Source organism: Pseudorca crassidens, chromosome 1, assembly GCF_039906515.1.
Source record: "Pseudorca crassidens isolate mPseCra1 chromosome 1, mPseCra1.hap1, whole genome shotgun sequence".
NCBI classification, from domain to species: Eukaryota; Metazoa; Chordata; class Mammalia; order Artiodactyla; family Delphinidae; genus Pseudorca; species Pseudorca crassidens.
Genome location: NC_090296.1, coordinates 103042845 through 103067195, shown reverse-complemented (window position 1 = coordinate 103067195; position 24351 = coordinate 103042845). Strand labels below are relative to the sequence as shown.

The 24351-nt window shown below is 34.6% G+C and overlaps 1 protein-coding gene across 4 annotated transcripts in view; it reads right to left on the bottom strand.

Moving 5' to 3' along the window:
- The window catches only part of UNC13C (unc-13 homolog C), a 615854-nt gene that overhangs the window by 456591 nt on the left and 134912 nt on the right, over positions 1 to 24351 (bottom strand). For all 4 annotated transcript variants that reach the window (XM_067747577.1, XM_067747567.1, XM_067747553.1 and 1 more), the window contains 2 exons: positions 4514 to 4536; positions 3862 to 3926 (listed from right to left, as the gene is read on the bottom strand). In XM_067747577.1, coding sequence (XP_067603678.1) covers positions 3862 to 3926; positions 4514 to 4536 — 88 coding nt within the window. The remainder of the gene's footprint in view (positions 1 to 3861; positions 3927 to 4513; positions 4537 to 24351) is intronic.

The window sequence follows — 24351 nt, the reverse complement described above, 5'->3', positions numbered from 1 at the left end:
AACCATTGACCCAGGGAAAGGTTTATAGCTCTGGAAAGAGCCATGATCTAGGCTTAGGAGAATTTCTGGCCCTGTCATTTAGAAGTAAGGAAATTACCTGAGGGGACAGGGAAAAATTTCATTTATGGGCTAGACAGGAAAAAACAAAGAGTTTTCAGCTACCAGAGAAAAGACTGCTGCTATGAGAAAAGATGGGTTAGGAGCCCCTTAACAGTTTAGCTTCCATGTTAAGTGACTGATTTCATGCCCTGACAAAACATGGAGATCAAAACTAGCACCAGGGAAGGTGGCGTGAAGACAGAAGATGACATCCTAAAGTTTATAGAGACTACAGAAGCAATACCAGCACCAATGACAAATATCAAGAGTATATTAAACCTGCTATATCCATATATTGTACCACCTAACTCACGTCAGGTGTAACAACTACAACAAAAACCATGATTTGAATCAAGGTAAACTTAAAAACAAAGGAATTGTTCAGAACTTTGGCTAATGATTGCCTTATTCACATTCACAAAGTTATCCGTTCATGGCAATAACTGAACAACCTTGGAAATCTCACCACTTATTTCATGTATTTTTTTTTCTTTTGCTATTTTACCTATTTGAAAGGGAGGTCAAAACAGAAGCTTTTCTTTTTCTATTTGTCAATCTCTGTGTCATCGAAGTGACATTTAAAGACATCAAAATGTCTGATGCTCAGTAGCCACGGGCATGTATCACTCAGATATTCCTCAGAGAAAATCTAGAACAGTTGGATGACAGCCTTCAGTAACCACACCTCCAGAATCAACTGCAGCGTTCACTTGAGGCCAAACTCTCCCCAAGCTGCTGTCAGTGTTCAGTGAGTGAACTTGGTGAGGGGAATAAGCTGCCCCTGTATGCTCAAGGTGGGACTCCTGTAACAGACAGCCTCACCTCTAGCACTCCCCGTTGGTCTGACTGACACTTTATTGCAGTCTCATGGCAGTTTCATTGCAGTCAGTTTAAGTCTTTTCATACCTAGTCCTCCTCCTTTCTCCTCCCTCTTTTCCAGGCATCAGACCTATATCATGGTCCAAGGCACTTCCTGCCTACTCCTGTTGTCTGTCTCTCCACTTTACCTGAGATGTTTCTCCCCCAAAAGCTCTTGTACGTCTGTCACCTCGGTATGACTCTTAGCTTACATATATGACAAGTTACCAAACTCTTACGAAAGCACTAAGATGTTAAATGTTAAATGTAACGATTTCACTGAAACAAGCATCTTTCCAGCCTTCTCTTTCTGTGCATCTTTTCTCTCTTCCTCTCAGTTCTTTTCCAAGAACCTGTCTGAATTTTTATTGTAACAGATAGGAAAAATAAAGTTTGGCATGTATTTTCCAGCAACACTTACAGGAGATGTACAGAGAATGAGCAGAAATCAGCAGCACTGTTAATTCCATTATCGGGTTTCAGTGTGTATAGATTGTGCTTTTATTGACACTTCAGAAGTGAGAGGGAAGGATGGGCGTGGTTTGGCTCTGAACTCATTAGGGATGCTGACGGCAGAGAGGTGAAGGATATAGTAGCCTTGCCCTGAAGCAGCAATGACTCCCTATTTTCAGAGTCTGTTCCAGTGTCAGTTTCCCAGGACAACAGAAATTTTAATATTGAGGATTACAGCAATATTTTACTCTACTAAAATATATATATTTAAATACTGATAGGGAAAGTAAAATAAACAAATATTTCTGGAATAAGTTGTGACTGAAAGCTTGCATTTTAATGTACTCTTCAGGTTCTTCAAGAGGAACCTGCCTTCAGATAACAGCAAATTCTCTTGTAGACTAAAAATTATCACCTCTTTCCCATACCATCATAATTCCAAAATCCCTTGCTAAGCCCTTGAAATAGGAAATTTCTGGAAAAATAATGTGGAAAGGATCTAAAGAATTGAAATGAAAAGATGACCTATTGTAGCTAGACATTTACACAGCATACACTTAACAACAACATGGATGGAGATTAACTCTGTTGCTCTGGCAATGATAAAAGTCCATATTCAGATATGAGTTAAGAAAGCAAGTTGTTTTCAAGTGATGGATGCCACAGGAAGGTAGGAATTTAAAGAACTGTAAGCTCATAAACTCAGATAAGCCTCTAAGACTATGACATACAAATGTTTTTTAAATTTAAATTGGGATTCAACTTATTTTCTAAAATAAACATTTTATTAGTTTTGTCACAGTATCATTTTTTTATAAACTTAAAGACAGTATATGTGGGGTAGTGGGGAGAGAGTAATCCATTTATAACCTGAATTTTCTATAAATAATCCATAGTGAACTTTTGCCACAGTTCGTTTTTATAACATATTTAAATTATTGTGACATTACAGATGTGAATATAAATCTTCACATATTTAAAGGACATTGAAATGTTTGTATACATAAATAATATCTAGTTACTTATTTGAAAAATCTCAGTAAAAATGATGTTATTATCCAGGAGCTTTAAATTTGAAACTTAAAATTTTTCATATGTTTAATTTAAAGAAAATAGCATGTGGATGTTATTTAACAAAATTCATTTGAAGAGGATGAGAATATTATAAAACATAACCGTGAGACTATTTCTTTTCCCCTCCAAAAAACCCTAAACCATATATCTACATTTTGCTTCTATTTCTATTGTACACAAAAATGTTCAAATTTCAACACCTATAAAACAATTTACCTATCTATCCTGTGCATTAGCTTTGGTCCACACATTACACTTCGAAAATTGATTATATGTTTGTTCTAGTATCATTTACAATAATGACACAGAAATATTCTGGAAAATTCATTAATAGATGAACAAACATTACATAAATGTTTCGAAATATTTACATCGCTTATGAATAATGAAGTGCAAAGTTTTCCAAGGTATGTTGTCAAATAGTAAAAAAGAAAAGGTAAGGAAAAAGAAACCCACAAGTTGCAGATGAAATATAGCATAGTAATTAAGATCAGAGACTCTGGAACTAGACTAACTTGAATACTGACTTTGCTACTTACTAGGAGTATGAAGAGAAAGGTTTGGTTTTGGTTGCTTTTCTTTATTTCTTCGTTTTCAACTACGTTATACATCAGTTTCCTCAGGTAAAATGGAGGTCAAAATAGTACTTACCTCACAGAGCTATTGTAAGGAACAAATGAGTCACTATATATGAAACAATTGTAATGATATCTGCTATTATGTCAGCACTAAACTAGTGCTTCCTTATATATAGAATGGCCTAATTTATGTTCAACGCACAGAGACAAACAAAACTATTATTCTATATGAACTTATAGAACATATATGTTTGCAAGCACACAGAAAAAGGCCTAACAACACACATGCCAAACTGATACCAATGTATCATTAGGGGCACTAAAGGAAATCCCTTGCTGTTTGAGTATCTTACATAGAAAATATAATTAATACATTATTTTGTGATTACATTTTAAATACTTTATACACTCATTAAATGGAACTATAAAAAATAATGGTGAAGATTACATTTACTCACTTATTGACATAAAAAAAATGTTCATGCACATATCGTAAAGTGCAAGCAAGTAGATCAAAACACTATTAATTTTATTAACATGAACTCAGTAATGTAAAATTATACGGTTATGTTTTGTGTATGGAATGATCATGTTAATGTTTATTCATATAATTAAACATAAATATACACAAATCTATACATTACTTTTTTTAAAACACTATAAAAGCTATTTTACTGTGAAAAGAAAGCAACAGCAAGGCAAGCTAATTATGCCATCATGCAACATTCTGCATTCAAAATACATATGTTGAGAACCATTGATGAATGGAACGAATTAGAAAGGTTATGAATGTACTTACCCACCAAACGCCTGAAGTGCAGAGAACTGGGAAGCATCCAAATCACTGCCACTTACTATTCGAGCCTTAAATGAAAATGGAGAAAAACAAAAACAAAACAAAAGAAAGAGGCTTTTAGCATCCTATAGCTGTGTATACATGAATTTGGAACACGCGTCAACTGCACTAGACACGTAACACCTAGTATGACAGATGCTAAGCAGGGTCAGCTTCAAGTCAAAGCTACTGTGTTTTTGTGAGTGGAGGTTTTGAAATTAGCTGTCAGCATTCAGACAAAAGCACTGGCAGAGTCGAGGAAAATATCATATTCCAAATACTATTTGCCCTTAAAACTTGGTATGTGCAGTGAAGATCATGAATCAGTCAGAGAGATCATGATTCGCCAGACTTAAAAACAGATGCTGAGTTTGACCGTAGCAGACCCCTAGGTTGGCAAGTGTAAGCTAAAGTAAGCGAAGCTGGCAAGGGGTAACCTCTTCATAAATGCAACAGATTGGGGCACACTTAAAGGACAACCAAAGAATGGAAAGCTGGGATAACATGCACAGTTCACAACTAAAACAGAAGAACCAAAACAGGTCTAATATGTCACAAACAAACATGTACAAAAGACAAGATCCCTCAGGAGGGAAGAAAAAGTATGATTTAAAACCTTTTCATCCACAGAACTGCTATCTGAAAGAGAATCAGGAAAAGAAGGAATAAATGTTAGATGGAGTACTTTTCAAGAAATCATTTAAACATATACATGAACAAAGTGTTAGTGTTATATAGTTTAAAATCATAAATGAACCCCAAGGGAAGAAGGATAGTTGGTCCTCACAATTTAAAGAGCCGGAAAATGTGCCAGAATGCTTGAAAAGTATAAAAGAGTGATTACAGGACTTAACGAAAGACAATGTGTCGTAAAAAGAAAAGAACAGTTTAAGTATCAGAATGCCTAGGCTCCAGTTGGGGCTCTGCCACTTACTAAGCACACTGGGCAAACTACCAAATTCTCTGGAGTCTGGAGGCTAGACCTAACTCTGAAATAAAGTCACTAATACTTTGCTTTTTGCCTCCAAACGTTGTGGAGAGGATCAATTAAGAACAATATATATGAAAGTAAACCCCAGGTGACTATATAAACTAAAGATGTTTTATTGAGGGATTATTTATGGCTTCTCATAGAACTTCAGAACTGAAAGATTAATTAAGTATATTTCATCTTGCAAATAAGAAAACTTGCCTGAAGGGATTAAATGACTTAGGATCCCAAAACTAGTAAATGACAGAGTGGGACACAAATCCCGGGCTTCTGATCCCCCACCTGCTGCCCTTTAGATCCAATGTTTCAGGTGAACTGAACAAAACAGTGAGGGGCGGTTGATCCACAGTTCTCCAGTGCAACTTAAGATAAATCACAAGGTCAACATTTATCACTTTCAACTGCTCATGGGCCCAAGTAGATGAACAATGTACTACTGTTTGTTTGTTGTTGTTTTTTCCTTTTTGAAACTCAAGTCTAAATCTGTAAGGGTCATCATAGCATGGTCCATTTCTACCTTACATAGTGTTATTGCTTTTTAGCATAAAGCTGGAGGGATTTCTCTATGAATACAAGTTTGCAGAAAGCTAGAGCTGGCAAGACCTTACAGTTCATGTAGTCCAATCCCCTTATTTTTATAGATGAGCCCCAGAGACAGAAAGATTTCCCTGAGGTCATGTAACTCAATGATGACCTTTATTGATAAAAATCTGAAATATATTTATTTTCCTGACTCATTAAGTATGAACCAGTTAACATAACTAAATATTTTTGTGCAATATTTAAGATTTTACAATATCCCAGGGTTCTATCTTTGAATATAAAACAGGGTAAGGCACAATATAGAGTAATAAAGCAAATCTTATTTATGGCCATAAGCATTTTTAAATACTTCACAAAATACAGAAAATAAAATTCAGCACAGTATCAGAAGAATAATATATCACAGCCATGAAGATTTTTTCATAAGCATGATTTAAAATCACTGATGAATTTAACATGACATATTAACTGGTCATAAAATACATATCTGCATTTCAACAGGAACACAGAAGTTATTAGATAAAATTTCAAAATCTTCCAAATAATTTTTAACCTATTTAAAATAGGATTGGAATGAGTCTTAAGTTTAATATGCTAAAAACATCTTTCAGAATCAACTTAAGTGCAAAATATTAGGGCATCCCTATTATTAAAACCAAAACGAAAATGTTCACTACCGTATTTTAACTTAATTCCAGAAATTCTGACCAATATATTAAAACAGAAATAAACAACACCAATGTTGAAAGGTAAAAAACAGAGTTATTATTTTTCAGGAATTACAGTATTATACCCTGAAAACAAGCCAAACCAAACCACCTGGAAAACTATTAGGATAATAAAATAGGTGGCAAAGTGAATATATAACCAACACATCAAATAACAACATTAAGTTATTTCCTACTAACTAGCAATAACTAGTTTGGAATACAAGAACATTAGATCTCATTTCAAATATCCAGTACTGTGACACAGTCTTCCATTCTAACTGGCTTCTATAGCAACCACTTGACTATATAAAGGTAATCTTACCAAAGTTGTTATTTTTCAGCTGCTAAATGTAGTAATACATTAACTTTTCATTCATTGATTCATTCAATGTTCATTCATTCTTTCACTGAATACATATTTTTATTAATTATCAATGAACCTTTGTTGTTCACTTTGACTCCTTTCTTGTCCCCATTTGAAACCTTTCTGAAATACAAATATGATGTCACTTCCCTTTTTAAAACCCACCAATGTCACCCAATGCCCATTTGAGAAAATTAGATCTATATATACTAGAAATTCATGGTTCACCAGTCCTCATTCACATCCTACACTTTGGCCACAATTAAATTCTTGCCCTTTAGTTTCCATGACATGTCTTTTAAATATGTACCTTTGCATTTTCAGTTTCCTCACCCTAAAAGAAGTTACTGCTTTCTTCATCCAGCTAACTGCCTGTCAGCCTCCAAAACTCAGTTGAAGCATAACCCCCTCTCCTGGAATCTTGTCACTTTTCAGGGATTCATGGTATTTATACATGAGCGCTGCACACTGTGTATTCCTCTTGGCTAACCCTCAAAATTTCCCAATTTCCTTATCTGAAATTATTCTAAAAAAGTGTCTCAATGATACTTTATTTAAGCTTTTTGTCAACTTCCATTATATTCCTGAAACACCAGGAGATGACTAATAAATGTTTGCTAAGCAGTGAATGTACAACCTTACATAAGCTATACAACTTTATTGAAGTATTTAAAAATCCATATAAAGAAAATTATTATTTCATCTTTCTGTATAGGGAGGATGAATTACTTTCTAACAGATTTATAGATTTAACAGTTAAAATCCTAATGGCAAGTTGTTGTAACTTGAAATTATTCTAATTTTAAGTATAACTAGGTCAACAAACAAGTAAAAACACATAAGATTGTTTTAAAGGAGATTAATGAGGGCAGATTACACAAATATTAAAAGTCTATAATAGCTAAAATATTATGGTTGTGGCAAAATAATAGAAGATCAATGAAACATACGTATACATACTTATGTATACTCTAAAGTAATATACCCTTATACTTAAGAACTTAGTGAATAAGAAAGGACATATTATTATCAAAGAAAATGAGAAACATTAGTTAATAAGTGATGCTTATGGGGGCAGAGACAAGATGGCAGAGTAGAAGGACTTGAGCTCACCCCCCTCACCAAAACACCAAAATCACAACTGACTGCTGAACAACCATTGACCAAAAAACACTGGAAACTACCAATAAGACAAAGAAGAAGCCAAGAGACACTAGAAGAAGCACAATCATGATAAAATCAAATCACATATCTGCCAGGTGGGTGACCCACAAAATGGAAAACAATTATATGACAGAAGTTATCCCAGAGGAGTGAAAGTTCTGATCCCCACATCAGGCACCCCATCATGAGAGTCTTGCATCAGGAGGAGTCCCCAGAGCATCTGGCTTTGAAGGTCAGTGGGGTTCTGATCACAGGAATTCCACAGGAATGGGAGAAACAGAAACTCCACTCTTGGATGTTGCACACAAGGTCTTGCGCACACCCAGACACAGGGGAAAAAGCAATGACCTCATAAAAGCCTGGGCCAGACCTACTTGCAGGTATTGGAAGGTCTCCTGCAGAGGCAGGGGGAGGCTGTGGCTCACTGCAGGGGAAAAGATAATGGAGGCTGTAGTTCTGGAGAATACTCATTGGCAAGAGCCCTCCCATAGGTCACCATTTTCCCACAAGACCTGGCACCACCCAATGGCCTGTACGCTCCAGTGCTGAAACACCTCAGGCCAAACCACCAACAGGGTGGGAACACAGCCCCACCCATCTGCAGACAGGCTACCTAAAGTCTTCCTGAGCCCACAGCTTCCCAATGAACACACCCCTTCACATAGCCCTGCCCACCAGAGGGACAAGACCAAGCTCTAGTAACCAGTGGGCAAGAACCAGTCCCTCCCACCAGAAAGCTGGCATAAGCCCCTTAGACCAGCATTATCCATCAGGGGACAGACAGCAGAAGCAAGAAGAACTAAAACCCTGCCTCCTGAGGAACAGAAACAGCAAACACAGAAAGTTAGACAAAATGAGACAGCAGAGGAATGTGTCCCAGATGAAGGAACAAGATAAAACCCCAGAAGAACTACTAAGTGAACGGGAGATAGGTAATCTACCTGAAAAAGAATTCAGAGTAATGATAGTAAAGATGATCTAAAATCTTGGAAAAAGAATGGAGGAACAGACAGAGAAGATAGAAGAAATGTTTAAAAAAGAGCAAGAAGATCTACAGAACAAACAGAGATGAACACTACAATAACTGGAATAAAAATACACCAGAAGGAATCAGTATCAGAATACATGAATCACAAGAATGAATAAGTGAACTGGAAGACAGAATGGTGGAGATCACTGCTGCAGAACAGAATAAAGAAAAAAGAATGAAAAGAAATGAGGACAGTCTAAGAGACCTCTGGGACAACATTAAACACACCAATATTCTCAGTATGGAGGTCCTAGAAGGAGAAGTCAGAGAGAAAGGATCTGAGAAAATATATGAAGAGTTAATAGATGAAAACTCCCCTATCATGGTAAACGAAGCAGTCATCCAAGTTCCAGGAAATGCAGAGAGTCCCAGGCAGGAAAACCCCAAGGAGGAACATGCCGAGAGACATAGTAATCAAGTTGACAAAAATTAAAAACAAAGAAAATATTAAAAGCAACGAGGGAAAAGCAAAAATAACATACAGGGAATTCCCAAAAGGTTATCAGCTGATTTTCAGCAGAAACTCTACAGGCCAGAAGGGAATGGCAAAATATATGTAAAGTGATGAAAGGGAAGAACCTACAACCAAGAATACTCTACCAAGTAATGCTCTCTTTCAGATGTGATGGAGAGATCAAAAGCTTTATAGACAAGAAAAAGCTAAGAGAATTCAGCACCACCAGAACAGCTTTGCAACAAATGCTAAAGGAACTTCTCTAGGTGCAAAAGAAAAAGCCACAACTAGAAACAAGAAAATAATGAATGGAAAAGCTCACCAGTAAAGGCAAACAAGAGTAAAGGTAGGAAGTCATCCACACACAAATATGAAGTCAAAACCAGCAACTGTGAGAAGAGGAGAGTATAAATGCAGGACATTGGAAATGCATTTGAAATTAAGGGACCAGCAACTTAAAAAAATCTTGTTTGTATACAGACTGCTATATCAAAACCTCATGGTAACCACAAAAACTACAATAGATACACAAAAAATAAAAAGGAATCCAAACACAACACTAATGTTAGTCATCAAAACACAACAGAAGGGAAGAGAAAGGGAAGGAAAAAGACCTACAAAAACAAAAACAAAACTATAACAAAATGGCAATAAGTACATATCGATAATTACCTTAAACATATATGGATTAAATGTTCCAACCAGAAGACAAAGACTGGCTGAATGTATACAAAAATAAGACCCATATATGTGCCGTCTACAAGAGACCCACTTCAGATCTAGGGACATATACCAACTGAAAGTGAAGGGATGGAATAAGGTATTCTATGTAAATGGAAATCAAAAGGAAGCTGGACTAGCAATACTCATATCATACAAAACAGACTTTAAAATAAAGACTGTTACAAAAGACAAAGAAGGACACTTCATAATGATCAAGGCAACAATCCAAGAAGAAGATATAATAATTGTAAACATATATGTACCCAACATGGGAGCACCACAATATATAAGGAAAAAACTAACAGCCATAAAAGGAGAAATCTACAGTAACACATTAATAGTGGGGGACTTTAACACCCCACTTTCATCAATAGACAGATCATACAGGGAGAAAGTCAAAAAGGAAACACAGGCCTTAAATGACACATTAGACCAGATAGACTTAATTGATATTTATAAAGCATTCCATCCAAAAGCAGCAGAATACACATTCTCCCTACTGCACATGGAACATTCTCCAGACCTTACCACATGCTGGGCAACAAAATCAAGCCTAAGTAAATTTAGTAAAATTGAAATCATATCAAGCATCTATTCTGACCACAATGCAATGAGATTAGAAATCAACTACAAAAAAAAACTGGAAAAAAACACAAACACATGGAGGCTAAACAATATGCTACCAAACAACCAATTGATCATTGAAGAAATCAAAAAAGAAATTAAAAAATACCTAGAGAAAAATGAAAACATGACGATCCAAAACTTATGGGGCTCAGCAAAAGCAGTTCTAAGAGGGAAGTCCATAGCAATTCAAGCTCACCTCAAGAAACAAGAAAAATCTCAAATAACCTAAACTTACACCTAAAGCAACTAGAAAAACAACAACAAACAAAATACAAAGCTAGTAGAACAAAATAAATCACAAAGATCAGAGCAGAAAAAATTGAAATAGTGAAGAACAATAGAAAAGATCAATAAAACTAAAACCTGGTTCTCTGGAAAGATAAACAAAATTGATAAACCTTTAGTCAGGCTCAACAAGAAAAACTCAGAGATAGAGGGCTCAAATCCAAAAAATTAGAAATGAAAAAGGAGAAGTTCCAATGGACACAAAGGATAATAAGAGAATACTACAAGCAACTATATGCCAATGAAAGGAACAACCTAGAAGAAGTGGACAAATTCCTGGAAAGATACAGTCTCCCAAGACTGAGCCAGGGAGACATAGAAAATATGAATATGCCAATCACAAGTACTGAAATTGAAACTGTGATGAAAAACTCACAACAAACAAAAGTCCAGGACCAGATGGTTTCACAGGCAAATTCTCTCAGACATTTAGAGAAGAGTTAATGCCTATCCTTCTCAAACTATTCCAAAGAATTGCACAGGAAGGAATATTCCCAAACTCATTCTATGAGGCCACCATCCCCCTGATACCAAAACCAGACAAAGGTACCACAAAAAAGAAAACTACAGGCCAATATTACTGATGAACATCGATGCAAAAATCCTCAACAAAATACTAGTAAACCAAATGCAACAATACATTAAAAGGATCATACACTACGAATAAGTTGGATTTATCCCAGGGATGCAAGGATTTTTTTAATATCCATAAATGAATCAGTGTGATACAACACATTAACAAAGAATAAAAATCATATGATCATCTCAATAGATGCAGAGAAAACTTTTGACAAAATTCAGCACTCATTTATGATGAAAACTCTCCAGAAACTAGATATAGAGGGAACATACCTCAACATAATAAAGCCCATATATGACAAACCTACAGCTAACATCATACTCAATGGTGAAAGGCTGAAAGCATTTCCTCTAAGATCAGGAACAAGACAGTGATATACACTCTTGCCACCTTTATTCAACATAGTTTTGAATTTGGAAGTACTAGCCATGCCAATCAGAGAAGAAAAAGAAATAAAAGGAATCCAAATTGGAAAAGAAATATAACTGTCACTGTTTGCAGATGACATGATACTATACATATATAATCGTAAAGATGCCACCAGGAAACTACTAGAGCTAATCAATGAATCTGGTAAAGTTGCAGGATATAAAATTAATACACAGAAATCTGTTGCATTGCTATACACTAACAATGAAAGATCAGAAAGAGAAATTAAAGAAACAACCCCATTCACCATCACATTAAAAAGAATAAAATACCTACGAATAAACCTACCTAAGGAGGGAAAAGATTTGTACTCTGAAAACTATAAGATGCTGAAGAAAAAAATCAAAGATGACACAAACAAATGGAAAGATATACCATGACCGTGGATTGAAAGAATCAATATTGTCAAAATGACTATACTACCCAAGGCAATCTACAGATTCAATGCAATCTCTATCAAATTACCAATGGCACTTTTCACAGAACTAGAAAAATCGTAACATTTGTACAGAGACACAAAAGGCCCTGAATAGCGAAAGCAATCTTGAAAAAGAAAAATGGAGCTGGAGGAATCAGGCACCTTGACTTCAGACTATACTACAGTCATCGAAACAGTATGGTACTAGCACAAAAACACAGAAATACAGTTCAATGGAAGAGGATAGAAAGCCCAGAAATTAAACCATGCACTATGGCCAATTAATCTACAACAAAGGAGGCAAGACTATACAATGGAGAAAAGACAGTCTCTTCAATAAATGGTGCTGGGAAAACTGGACAGCTACATTTAAAAAAATGAAATTAGAATATTCTCTAACCACACACACCAAAATAAACTCAAAATGGATTAAAGACCTAAGTGTAAGACTGGATACTATAAAACTCTTAGAAGAAAACATAGGCAGAACACTCTTTGACATAAATTGCAGCAAGATCTGTCTCCTAGAGTAATGAAAATAAAAACAAAAATAAACAAATGGGACCTAATTAAACTTAAAAGCTTTTGTACAGGAAAGGAAACCATAAACAAAATGAAAAGACAACCCACAGAATGGGAGAAAATATTTGCAAACAATGAGAGGGACAAGGTATTAATCTCCAAAAGTTACAAGCAGCTCATGCAGCTCATTATCAAAAAAAAAAAAAAGAAAGTAAAGAAAAATCCAATCTAAAAATGGGCAGAGGACCTAAACAGACATTTCTCCAAAGAAGACAGGCAGATGGTCAACAGGCATATGAAAAGATTCTCAACGTTGCTAACTATTAGAGAAATGCAAGTCAATACTACAATGAGATATGTAACATTTAACACCAGTCAGCATGGCCATCATCAAAAACTTTACAAACAATAAATGCTGAAGAGCATGTGGAGAAAAGGGAAACCTCCTACACTGTTGGTGGGAATGCAGATTGGTGCAGCCACTGTGGAGAACGGAAGGGAGGTTCCTTAAAAAACTAAAAACAGAGCTACTACATAACCCAGCAATCCCACTCCTGGGTATGTATGCAGAGAAAAACATGGTTCAAAAGGATACATACACCCCAATGTTCACTGCAACATTTTTTTAGAATAGCCAAGACATGGAAACAACCTAAATGTCCATCAACAGATGAATGGATAAAGATGTCGTACATATATACAATGGACTATCACTCAGCCATTAAAGTGTGAAATAATACCTTTTGCAGCAATATGGATGGACCTGGAGATTATCATACTAACAGAGAAAGACAAATATCATATGATATTTCTTATATGAAGAAAATAAAAAAATGATACAACTGAACTTATTTACAGAACAGAAACAGACTCACAGACTTGGAAAACAAATTTATGGTTACCAAAGGGGAAAGGTGGGGATAGGAATAAATTGGGAGTTTGGGATTCACAAATACACAGTACTATATTTAAAATAGATAACCAACAAGGATCTGGTTTATAGCAGAGGGATCTCTGCTCAATATTCTGTAATAACCTAAATGGAAAAAGAATTTGAAAAAGAATAGATATAGATGTATAACTGAATCACTTTGCTGTACACCTGAAACTAACACAACATTGAAATCAAATATATTCCAATATGAAATAAAAATTATAAATAAAATGTTACTTAGAACATTGGGTAAATATTTCTAATACTCATTTGTATCTCATACATATATCATGAAGTTCCAGATGTATTATTAAATTTAAACTAATTCAAGTAAGAAAAAGTAAAAATAAAAATGTATATTTATTAAGCCTATGGAATAAGAAGATATGCTCAAACTTAGAGGTAAAAGAATACAACAAAGAGAAACGTTTGATAAATTTATGTTCATTTACTATTTTTGTTTACAAAAACAAGAAAATAAAAATATTTTTTGCTGAATACATGTATATTAATATGTTCAATGTATAAAGAACTCTCACATGTCTATAAAAAGTGACACTAATACCCCAATAGATACACGGTCAAGAATGTGACTAGATAATTCACAAGTTAGAATGCAATAGTCAATAAGCATGAAAAATTAACCAGTTTATTAAAACTATGCCTAACCATGATCATAAAATTAGCAAAGTTAAGAATAATCATATTAATTTCAATGATATTGAAAATAATTACCAAGGTCTTTGAGGATATCAAGAATCAGGCACTCTGATATAGGGTTGGTAACAGTGAAAATTATATTTGTCAGAAACCTTTTAGTGATATCTAGCGATAAACTTTGTTCTTATGGGTAAATTCCCTTTTTGGAAGTTGATGCTAAGGAAATTAAATTTGTTATGGACTGAATTGTGTCCCCCTTAATCCATATGCCAAAGTCTTAACTCCCAGTACCTCAGAATACAGCCTTGTTTGGGAGTAGAGTTCTTGCAGATATAATTAAATGAGGTCATACTGGAGAAGGGTGATCCACAATCCAGTATGACTGATGTCCTTATAAGGAGGAGAAATTTGGAGACAGATAAACACACCCAAGAAAAACATCACATAAAAATCAGAGTTATACTGCGAAGCCTAAGACCTACCTACCAAGTGTCACAAGAGAGGCCTGACAGATCCATCCCTAGAGCCTTCAGAGGGAGCACTGCCTTGTCAATACACCTGCATCTAGCCTCCAGAACTATGAGACAATTTCTCTTGTTCTCAGTCACTCAGTTCATGGTGCTTTGTTACAACAGCCCTAGCAAACTAAAATAATTTTAAATACTGAAGAAAATCTATGTGTGAGGATCTGCATTGTTTCATTATTTACAACAACAAAAAAAAACTGGACAAACATACACAGCCAAGTATAGAAGCGTGGGTTGAAAATTATGTTCTATGACCTAGATGCAATAATTTGCTATTATTAAAATAAATGCATTTAAAGACTATATAAAGATGTAGGAAATATTATATATGTATATTATATATACGATATATATACATACATTTATATTATACATGTTACATATGTATGTAATCAATATACACATTCTCACGATGGCTTTGTTCCTTGATGAATTGCCTTTTACTCTACATGTAGCTATTTTGCTTAGTTGAATTCTGGTTAAAATTCTAATTACATGCTGGATACTCCCCATAATGCTTCTCCTAATGCTCCTTGTCTTAGAAGTTCTATCATCTCACATCAAGGTCATTTTGCAGTTCAGTGACTTGATATCTTTAATATAGACCCATGGTGCCCCCATGTACTTATAGTGAAACCTCCTCTATAAATGGGATTACAGTGAATTTGTGACTGTATGCTTCTTAATGTCTCAAAATAACATAGTTAATTTTTTTAAACATAATATTTATCAGGTGAACATCATTATTCTAATCAACCATGCTGCATGGGAACCAAGGAAACTAAAATCTTTAGCATGTAGGAGTGCACATGATGTAAGTTTAATAAGCCCATCAGAAGTTCTTGTGTGAGCATCCCTGAGAAGGAAATCTGAATGTGATTTAGGCAACATGTGACCACCTTTGCCCTCAGTTTTCCCTCATATAAGTGAACTAAGGTTTGACTAGCATGTATCTGAAACCTCTAACTCTAAATTTCATGCTTTTGTTTGCATATGTATAATAAAACTTCACTATAACAAAGTGTATTTACTCACAAGCTACCACAAAAATATTTAAAATTAGTATCTAATGCTTAAATGAGTTATTTATAATCATTTCACATTCTCCTAAGATAAAAGTAAAAATTGTTTCCACTCTTGATATTTTACCCATAACACCACACCTTTGGAAGGAAATTTGGTAGAAGAGACCTCTAAGTTTGTAAAGAATCTGAGTTCTAGAGTCATACCTGGCTTAGGAGTTTCATTAAACTTCTTTGCTCTATGGTTCTTCATTGATAATATATAGCTTCCACTGGTAGTAATATTTCAGTATGTGCTTTGGAAATATGTTTGCTTTACTTACCAGGACATCAAAGTATCTATCACTTTTACAACATGTACAATATATGCCTGAGAATCATGAAATGGGAGCTGAAGACAATTCAGAGAAAACGTTATAATGTTATCAGAGTACTGTTGAGTTGCCATTAACTTTTACAGAATACCTACTATGTGCTACATAATCTGCAAAGCACATTATCTGCTCTTTTATTGAATGCTTTGAACTGTCTTATAATGTATCAATATTCCTTAGATGCTGCCAGGGCAAAGGAAATGCTGTGAGCATGGCTCACATTTCAGTTCTAATTCTGGATGCAATAGGGTGGGTGCTAAGTCAAAGATTAATGCTTATTAACTCATCTTACACTTTTGTTCAAGGAGGTAACCTGAAAAATTGAGTCAAAAATATGAAAGATATCATATGGGAGCAAGAGAAGAAATCTCTCTCTCCAGCCAGAGAGGATAAGGGGTTTAGAAGGAATAGTAGATTATTTATGAGTGGGTCTTTGTCAAATGAAAGCATTCTTGGCAGAGGGAAAGTAATTTTAAAAGGCACTGAAGCTTGAAAGAGTATAGTGTGTTAGGAACTAAAACATGGGAATGTGAGAGTAAATACTAAGAAATAAAAGGTAGATAAATGGAGCTCATAGTATGAAAATCTTCACATATCTTATTAAGGAATTTATACCCTAATTGCAATTTGAAACCACAAATAGCTACACAGTGACATATAACATGAACAGAATTTTATTTTCTGTTTTAAAAAATCCAAACCAGTCCCCTTGACAAGGCAGAACAAGACGATATGGAATGGTCTGCTAATTGATCCACATATACCACAATTTTACACAGATACACAAATGGTAAGTAAAGTAATTTTTAAAACTTTAAAGCATATCTGAACTCAAAAAGAAGAACAATCTCCCAATATGTACAAATGAAGTAGAAATTCAGCACTAACTATGAATGAAATAAAACCCAAAACTGCTTACAGGGGTATTGCAACCATTCATTCATTCATTCAGCAAATATTGATCAAGAGCTCCCTAGGTGCTAAGCACTGTGCTAGGGACTAAGGATACCAACTTGAAAATAAAGATAAAATTACATAAGCAGTGGTGATATTTAACGTTAAGTCTACATCACAGAATCTGCACAAGCAAAGCTAAAAATCTTCTTGAAGCTACCTGGGTAAATCAGGAAGTCAAAACCGTATAAATACACTCATACAGTATAAACGAATGAGATAAAAATTATCTATGGCAATGGAGAAACAAGGAAGTTTTCCATCCACTTAAAGACATAAACAAAAAAAAAATTTACAAAGGAAAACCTGAATCTCAGGCCTGTACCAAATGCGGTTTCACAGTTCACATAAAAATTAAATACATTTATTCTTTTCCCATAAAATACTAATAAAAATTGACAACGCACCTTGCCACAAAAGAAACCTCAACATATTCCATCAAAGTGTTATCCTAAAGACCAATTACATAAGAAATCAACAATGGGTCAGTGATTTAAAAAAACAAAAAAACCCTCCATTTTGAAACTCATTAACACTTCCCCTTAAGATTTACAGAGGATAAAAAAAAATGGTGTAAATCATGAAATGTGAATAGCTAAACTAAAATTAAGCATATACAGAGACACACACATATATATATATTTGTGGGATAACTGTGGTATGATAGAGTTGCAGACTTAAATGTTTTAAGCAAATAAAAAAATTAAAACAAAGTAAAAATGCAACTCAAGAAGCTAAAAAGAATTATAGCATAACCCACTACTACTAGCTAACACTACTACTAGCTACGTAAAAGCCCGAAAGAACCTATAGATAAACTATTAGAACTAGTAAGAATGTTCATTCTGGTCACTCCCTATAAAAATCAACATACAAAATGAAATAACCACGTTTATATTTTAATGAGAACAAACTAGGAAATATATACCAAAAAAATTTTATTCACAATAGTATAAGAATAACATTATGTCTATAAGAGCATCTAACAAAATAAGTTCAAGATCTTTACAAAGGAAATTATAAAAACATCTTTGAAAGAGATAAAAGACACAAATAGAAAACTATATAATTTTATGGGTAAGAAAACTCAGTACCTAAAGATATAATCTCCTAAAATTAATATGTAAAGACTGTGCACATGGAATCAATACTACAGTAAGATGTGTTCATAAACTTCTATAAAACACATCTAAAATTTAGGTCAAAAAATGAAATTTAAGAGTAGCCAAGACAACACTGTGAAAAGGAGTATACAACATTGCCCTACAAGTATCAAGGGTAATTAAAAAGCTATGAGAAAAGGGAACACTCTTGCACTGCTGGTGGGAATGTGAATTGGTACAGCCACTATGGAGAACAGTATGGAGGTTCCTTAAAAAACTACAAATAGAACTACCATATGACCCAGCAATCCCACTACTGGGCATATACCCTGAGAAAACCAAAATTCAACAAGAGTCAGGTACCAAAATGTTCATTGTAGCTCTATTTACAATAGCCCGGAGATCAAAACAACCTAAGTGTCCATCATCGGATGAATGGATAAAGAAGATGTGGCACATATATACAATGGAATATTAGCCATAAAAAGAAACGAAATTGAGCTATTTTTAATGAGGTGGATAGATCTAGACTCTGTCATACAGAGTGAAGTAAGTCAGAAAGAGAAAGACAAATACTGTATGCTAACACATATATATGGAATTTAAGGGAAAAAAATGTCATGAAGAACCTAGCAGTAAGACAGGAATAAAGACACAGACCTACTAGAGAATGGACTTCATGATATGGGGAGGGGGAAGGGTAAACTGTGACCAAGTGAGAGAGTGACATAGACATTTATACAATACCAAATGTAAAATACATAGGTAGTGGGAAGCAGCCGCATAGCACAGGGAGATCAGCTCGGTGCTTTGTGACCACCTGGAGGGGTGGGATAGGGAGGGTGGGAGGGAGGGAGATGCAACACAGAAGAGATATGGGAACGTATGTATATGTATAACTGATTCATTTTGTTATAAAGCAGAAACCAACACACCATTGTAAAGCAATTATACTCCAATAAAGATGTAAAAAAATTTAAAAAAACATTTTTAAAAAGCTATGAACACTGGTACAGTGTAATACTGTCACAAAACATATTTAAAAAACATTGGAATCCGAGAGCTCCAAAATACACAAGTACTCATATACATGCAGACTTATATATAAAAGAAATAGCAGTGCAAAACCAGGAGGAATTAATGAAGTTGCCATAAGTGGTTTTCCACAAAGAGCAATCACATTCCTTGACTTCAGACTGTACTACAAAGCAATGTTTCCTACAGGAAAACATAGGCAGAACACTCTTTGACAAACTGTAGCAGTATCTTTTTGGATCCATCTCCTAAAGTAAATAAAAGCAAAAAAAACAAAATGGGACCTAAGTAAACTTGAAAGCTTTTGCACTGCAAAGGAAACCATAAACAAAATGCAAAGAACATACTGAATGGGAGAAAATATTTGCAAATGATATGACCGGTAAGGGATTAATATCCAACATATATTAAAAACTCATACAACTCAACATCAAAAAAACAAACAACCTGACTAAAAAATGGGCAGAAGAACTGAAAAGACGTTTCTCCAAAGAAGACATACAGATGGCCAACAGGCACATGAAAAGATGCTCAATGTTGCTCATCATCAGGGAAATGCTAATCAAAACCACAGTGAGATACCACCTCACCTGTCAGAACGGCTATCATCAAAAAGACTTCAAATAACAAATGTTGGAGTGGATGTGGAGAAAGGGAACCCTTGTATACTGTTGATGGGAATGTAAATTGGTGCACTCACTATGGAAAACAGTATGGAGGTTTCTCAAGAAACTAAAAATAGAACTACCACATAATCCAACAGTTCCACTCCTGGGTATATATCTGGAAAAAAATTAAAACACTAATTCAAAGAGATACAGGCAGGCCAATGTTCATAGCAGCACTATGTACAATAGCTAAGATATGGAAGCAACCCAAGTGACCATCTACAGATGATTGGATTAAGAAAATGTGGTATATATACACACAATTGAACATTACTCAGAAATACTGCTATTTGCAGCAACGTGGATGGACCTAGAGAGTATTATGTTGAGTGAAATATGTCAGAGAAAGAAATTGTTTATGACATTACTTATACATGAAATCTAAAAAATACAAACAAATATATATAGCAAAACAGAAACAAACTCACAGATATAGAAAACAAACCTGAGGTTACCAAAGGGGAGAAGGAAGGGTGTATGGACAAATTAGGAGTATGGGATTAAGAGATACAAAATACTATGTATAAAATAAGTAAGCAACAAGGATATACTGTATAGCACAGGGAATTATAGCCATTATCTTCTAATAACGTAGAATGGAGTATAATCTGCAAAAATACTGAATAATTATCCTGTATATCTGAAACTTACATAGTATTCTAAATCAACTATACTTCAATTAAGAGAAAAATCATTTTTTCCAAGACAGTTAGCAATCTAACACAGCCATTTTAAAGGACATTTTTGTACATTTCAAAATAAAAATAGAATGTAAAATTGTACTTTAGAAAAACAAGATGTGTGTCTATATATATATATATATATATACATACACACATGCATATATATATTTTCACATACATACACACAGGATTACACAGCCTAGAAAAAGAAATTCTGCCATTTGCAGCAACACAGATTGACCTAGAGAGTATTATGCTTAGTGAAATATGTCAGAGAAAGACAAATACTGTATGATTTCACTTACATATGGAATCTAAAAAATAACAGGAATGTATATAGTAAAACAAAAACAAACTAATGATACAGAAAAAAAAAAAAAAAAACTACTGGCAACCAGTGGGGAGATGGAAGCAAGTGGCAAGACAGAGGTATGAGATTAAGAGCTACAACTATTATGTACAAAATAGATAAGCAACAAGGATACATTGTATAGCACAGGGAATTATAGCCATTATTTTATAGTAAATTTTAATGAAATATATAAAAATACTAAATCACTATGCTGTCCACCTGAAACTAATAATACTTTAAATCAGCTATACTTCCATTAAAAACAATATTAGATTCATTTCTCAAAACATATGTGTGAACACATTTTTGGTTCATTGAAACCTAAATGTGAACAAAACCTCTTTATTTAAAATATAGAATATATTTTATATAGTCTCATGAGAAAAAGTTTTAGATAAGACACAAAAAGCATAAATCATGAAGGATAAGAATAATGAATTTATCACCTCAAAAGTAAAAGACAACAAAAACATCATGAAAGAGCTGGAGAAGATATTTGTAATACATAGTGGATCAGCTTAGCATCCTTAATAAAAGAACTTGAACAATAACCCAGTAGAAAAATAGAAAGTGCATTTCAACATGCAATTCATTAAGAGGAAATCTGAATTAATAAACATAGGAAAAGATGCTCAAAGTCTTCAACTATGAGGATTGTGCAAATTAATACGGCAGTGATATATTATTTCCCAACCACTGAAATGGAAAAAAATAGCATCTAAGACTGCTATGTTGTTATGGATGGACACTTTCATCCATGAGGTGAAATTTGGTAGTGCTGTTGGTAGTAAAAATGTACATGATCACTCTAGAGAACAAAATCTCAGTAAGGGTGACATTTGCTTACCTTTTTGCTCAACAATTCTGATTCTAGGTATGTGAAATGAAGAAACTCTTACACATATGTACCAGATTACATGTAGGAAGACTTTTATTACAAAATTACTTATGATAGCAAAAAATGATAAAGTATAAATACCTATTAATATGAAATGGATACATTTTAATATATTATTGGTAATATGATAAAAACATTAAAATAAATGACTTATACATTAAGTGACTTAGACCAATAGACATCAATATGAATAATTTTCAAGAATATAACACTGAGTTAAAAAAGCAAGTTGCAGGATCATCTAGTATGACATCATTTGTATTAAAATGTTTAAATCACAAAGCTCCACTTTGATAGTATTTATGCATAGTAAAATTATGACAACATAGTCTAGAAGAACACACATGATATTTTTTATGGTGACTGTCCCTAGGGAAGGAAGGGTATGAGTTTAGAGGGCCAAATAACCTTTAAGGAAGAGCAATACCTCCTCTCATGACTCTATTTACCACCAAAGATAACACTTCTCTCTGCCTCCCAGGACTGGCTCCCACTTATCCTCAAATTATTCTTTGGCTTTCCATCTGCTGATATCATAACATCTTTTGATGACAGGGACCTTTCCTATCAATTACTGGTATAGCAGAGTATAGAGCAAATAACATGGAAACAGTAATTACTTCTTAGAAACCTATTATCTCAGAACCAAAGGGCTTTTAGAGATCATATTGCCTACTGGTTTTCAAATTGTGTTCCCAGAAGCCTTTGGGTTCCCAAGAGGCTCCAGGGAATGAGAAAGGAGCTTAGAAGCTAGGACTCTGCACCCACCACCCCTGATTCAAGTACAGCATTTCTGATATTATCTGCTTTGTAACTGGGGTTCCAAGTAAGGCTTTGTCCACAAAAACAGTTCTCTTCAACAGGAGGATGAAAATCACTGGGTTTACACATTATTATTATTTTTATAAGGAAATAAGAACAGAAGTTAAAGTCATTTTCCAGCAAGGTTACATAGTTCTATGTTTAACTGATTTGATGCCTACAGAATTCTCAGCACGATGGAAAGCTGTTAAGAAGGTCCATGAGAGGCTTTGGTTTCTATGTCCATCTAAGTATACCATACAGAGAGGAGGATGTTCCGCCAAGTGTCAAATCAGAGGTGAAATTATGTTTAATTTGCCAACACAGGAACTCCAGTATATATTCAGCAAAGAAAGAAGGTAGAACATGCTCTCTCAAATTTTGGGGTGTGCATCATGCCCTGCTCCAACAGTTGGAAGACAAAGAGTCATCACCCTCTGGAATGGGCATGAACTTTTGGAATCACTTAACCTAGCAACCTAGTGATAACCTTGTAAATAAGCATTACGCATTAAACAAAGTGAAATGGTGTGTGAGTGTTTGGAAAGCAACCATTTATTTTTCTGAAGTTGCAGGACTTCAGGACTAAGTCAAGTTTCCATCCCTGCCTGTTAGCTTGGTAATCTCTAATGGAAGTCATTCCTGAGGCTAATCAGTTCTCTTCAAGGAAATCACTAAAGAAGGGGGATAATTATGTTAGGCACCAAAGCTCATGAGGAAGAAAATTCACAAAAACCAACTTTGATCTTTACTCCAGGATTCGCTTAATGGTGTGGAAAACTAATAATCATTAATTTTCACCATAAGGTGTCATGTGGCTACAGCTATAATGTTCAAATAACATTCAATTATATTTTTCCTGATGAATGGAAGTCTCTTTTAATCATCTTGAAACCAACTACCACAAAATGCATTTTTTTTTTTAATTCCTGTAGTATCTTCACCCTAAATGCTCAAAACACAGAAAGCAATGCCACCTCCCAGGCTATACACTAAAGACACAGAAGTTGATTTTGCAATTCAGACGTCATTCAACCTAACAAACCAAATAATGGCAACATTTTCCTCTATTGTTCCTGGTATAAAATCTTTGAAAATTACTGTTTGTCTTTTGTAATATTTTCCAACTTAGGAATTGTCTGTTAATATTTCTACTTTAAACAGAAGGCTCTGCAACCATACTTGGAGATGTTTAGAATAGTCCTTTTCTTCCCTGCTAATGCCCAAGGAAGATGGTGTAGCCACCAAGCAAAGTGACTGACGGAATGAACTGTAACCACGTAACTGATTTTGCAGGGGGAGAGGGAAGAGTCAACAGTAATACCACAATCTCACCTTTGCAGCTCAGAAACCACACCGTTTCGTAATGATTCCACATCTTACCAAGAAGCACATACACATAGGGCTTAAGAGGTGTGGATTATTCTAAAGATTATTAAGTACAAAATTATTTGTATTAGCCAGAAAAAAATAGTTTGTAAAACATTTACCTCTGGTAGCAGGGAAGTTGCTATGTCTAGCTTTTGGTTTTGTAAAGCATGAGTTGGAGGCTGAGACAGGCACAGGTGAGAAACATTTTTATCCTAAGTAGGAAACATCTGTC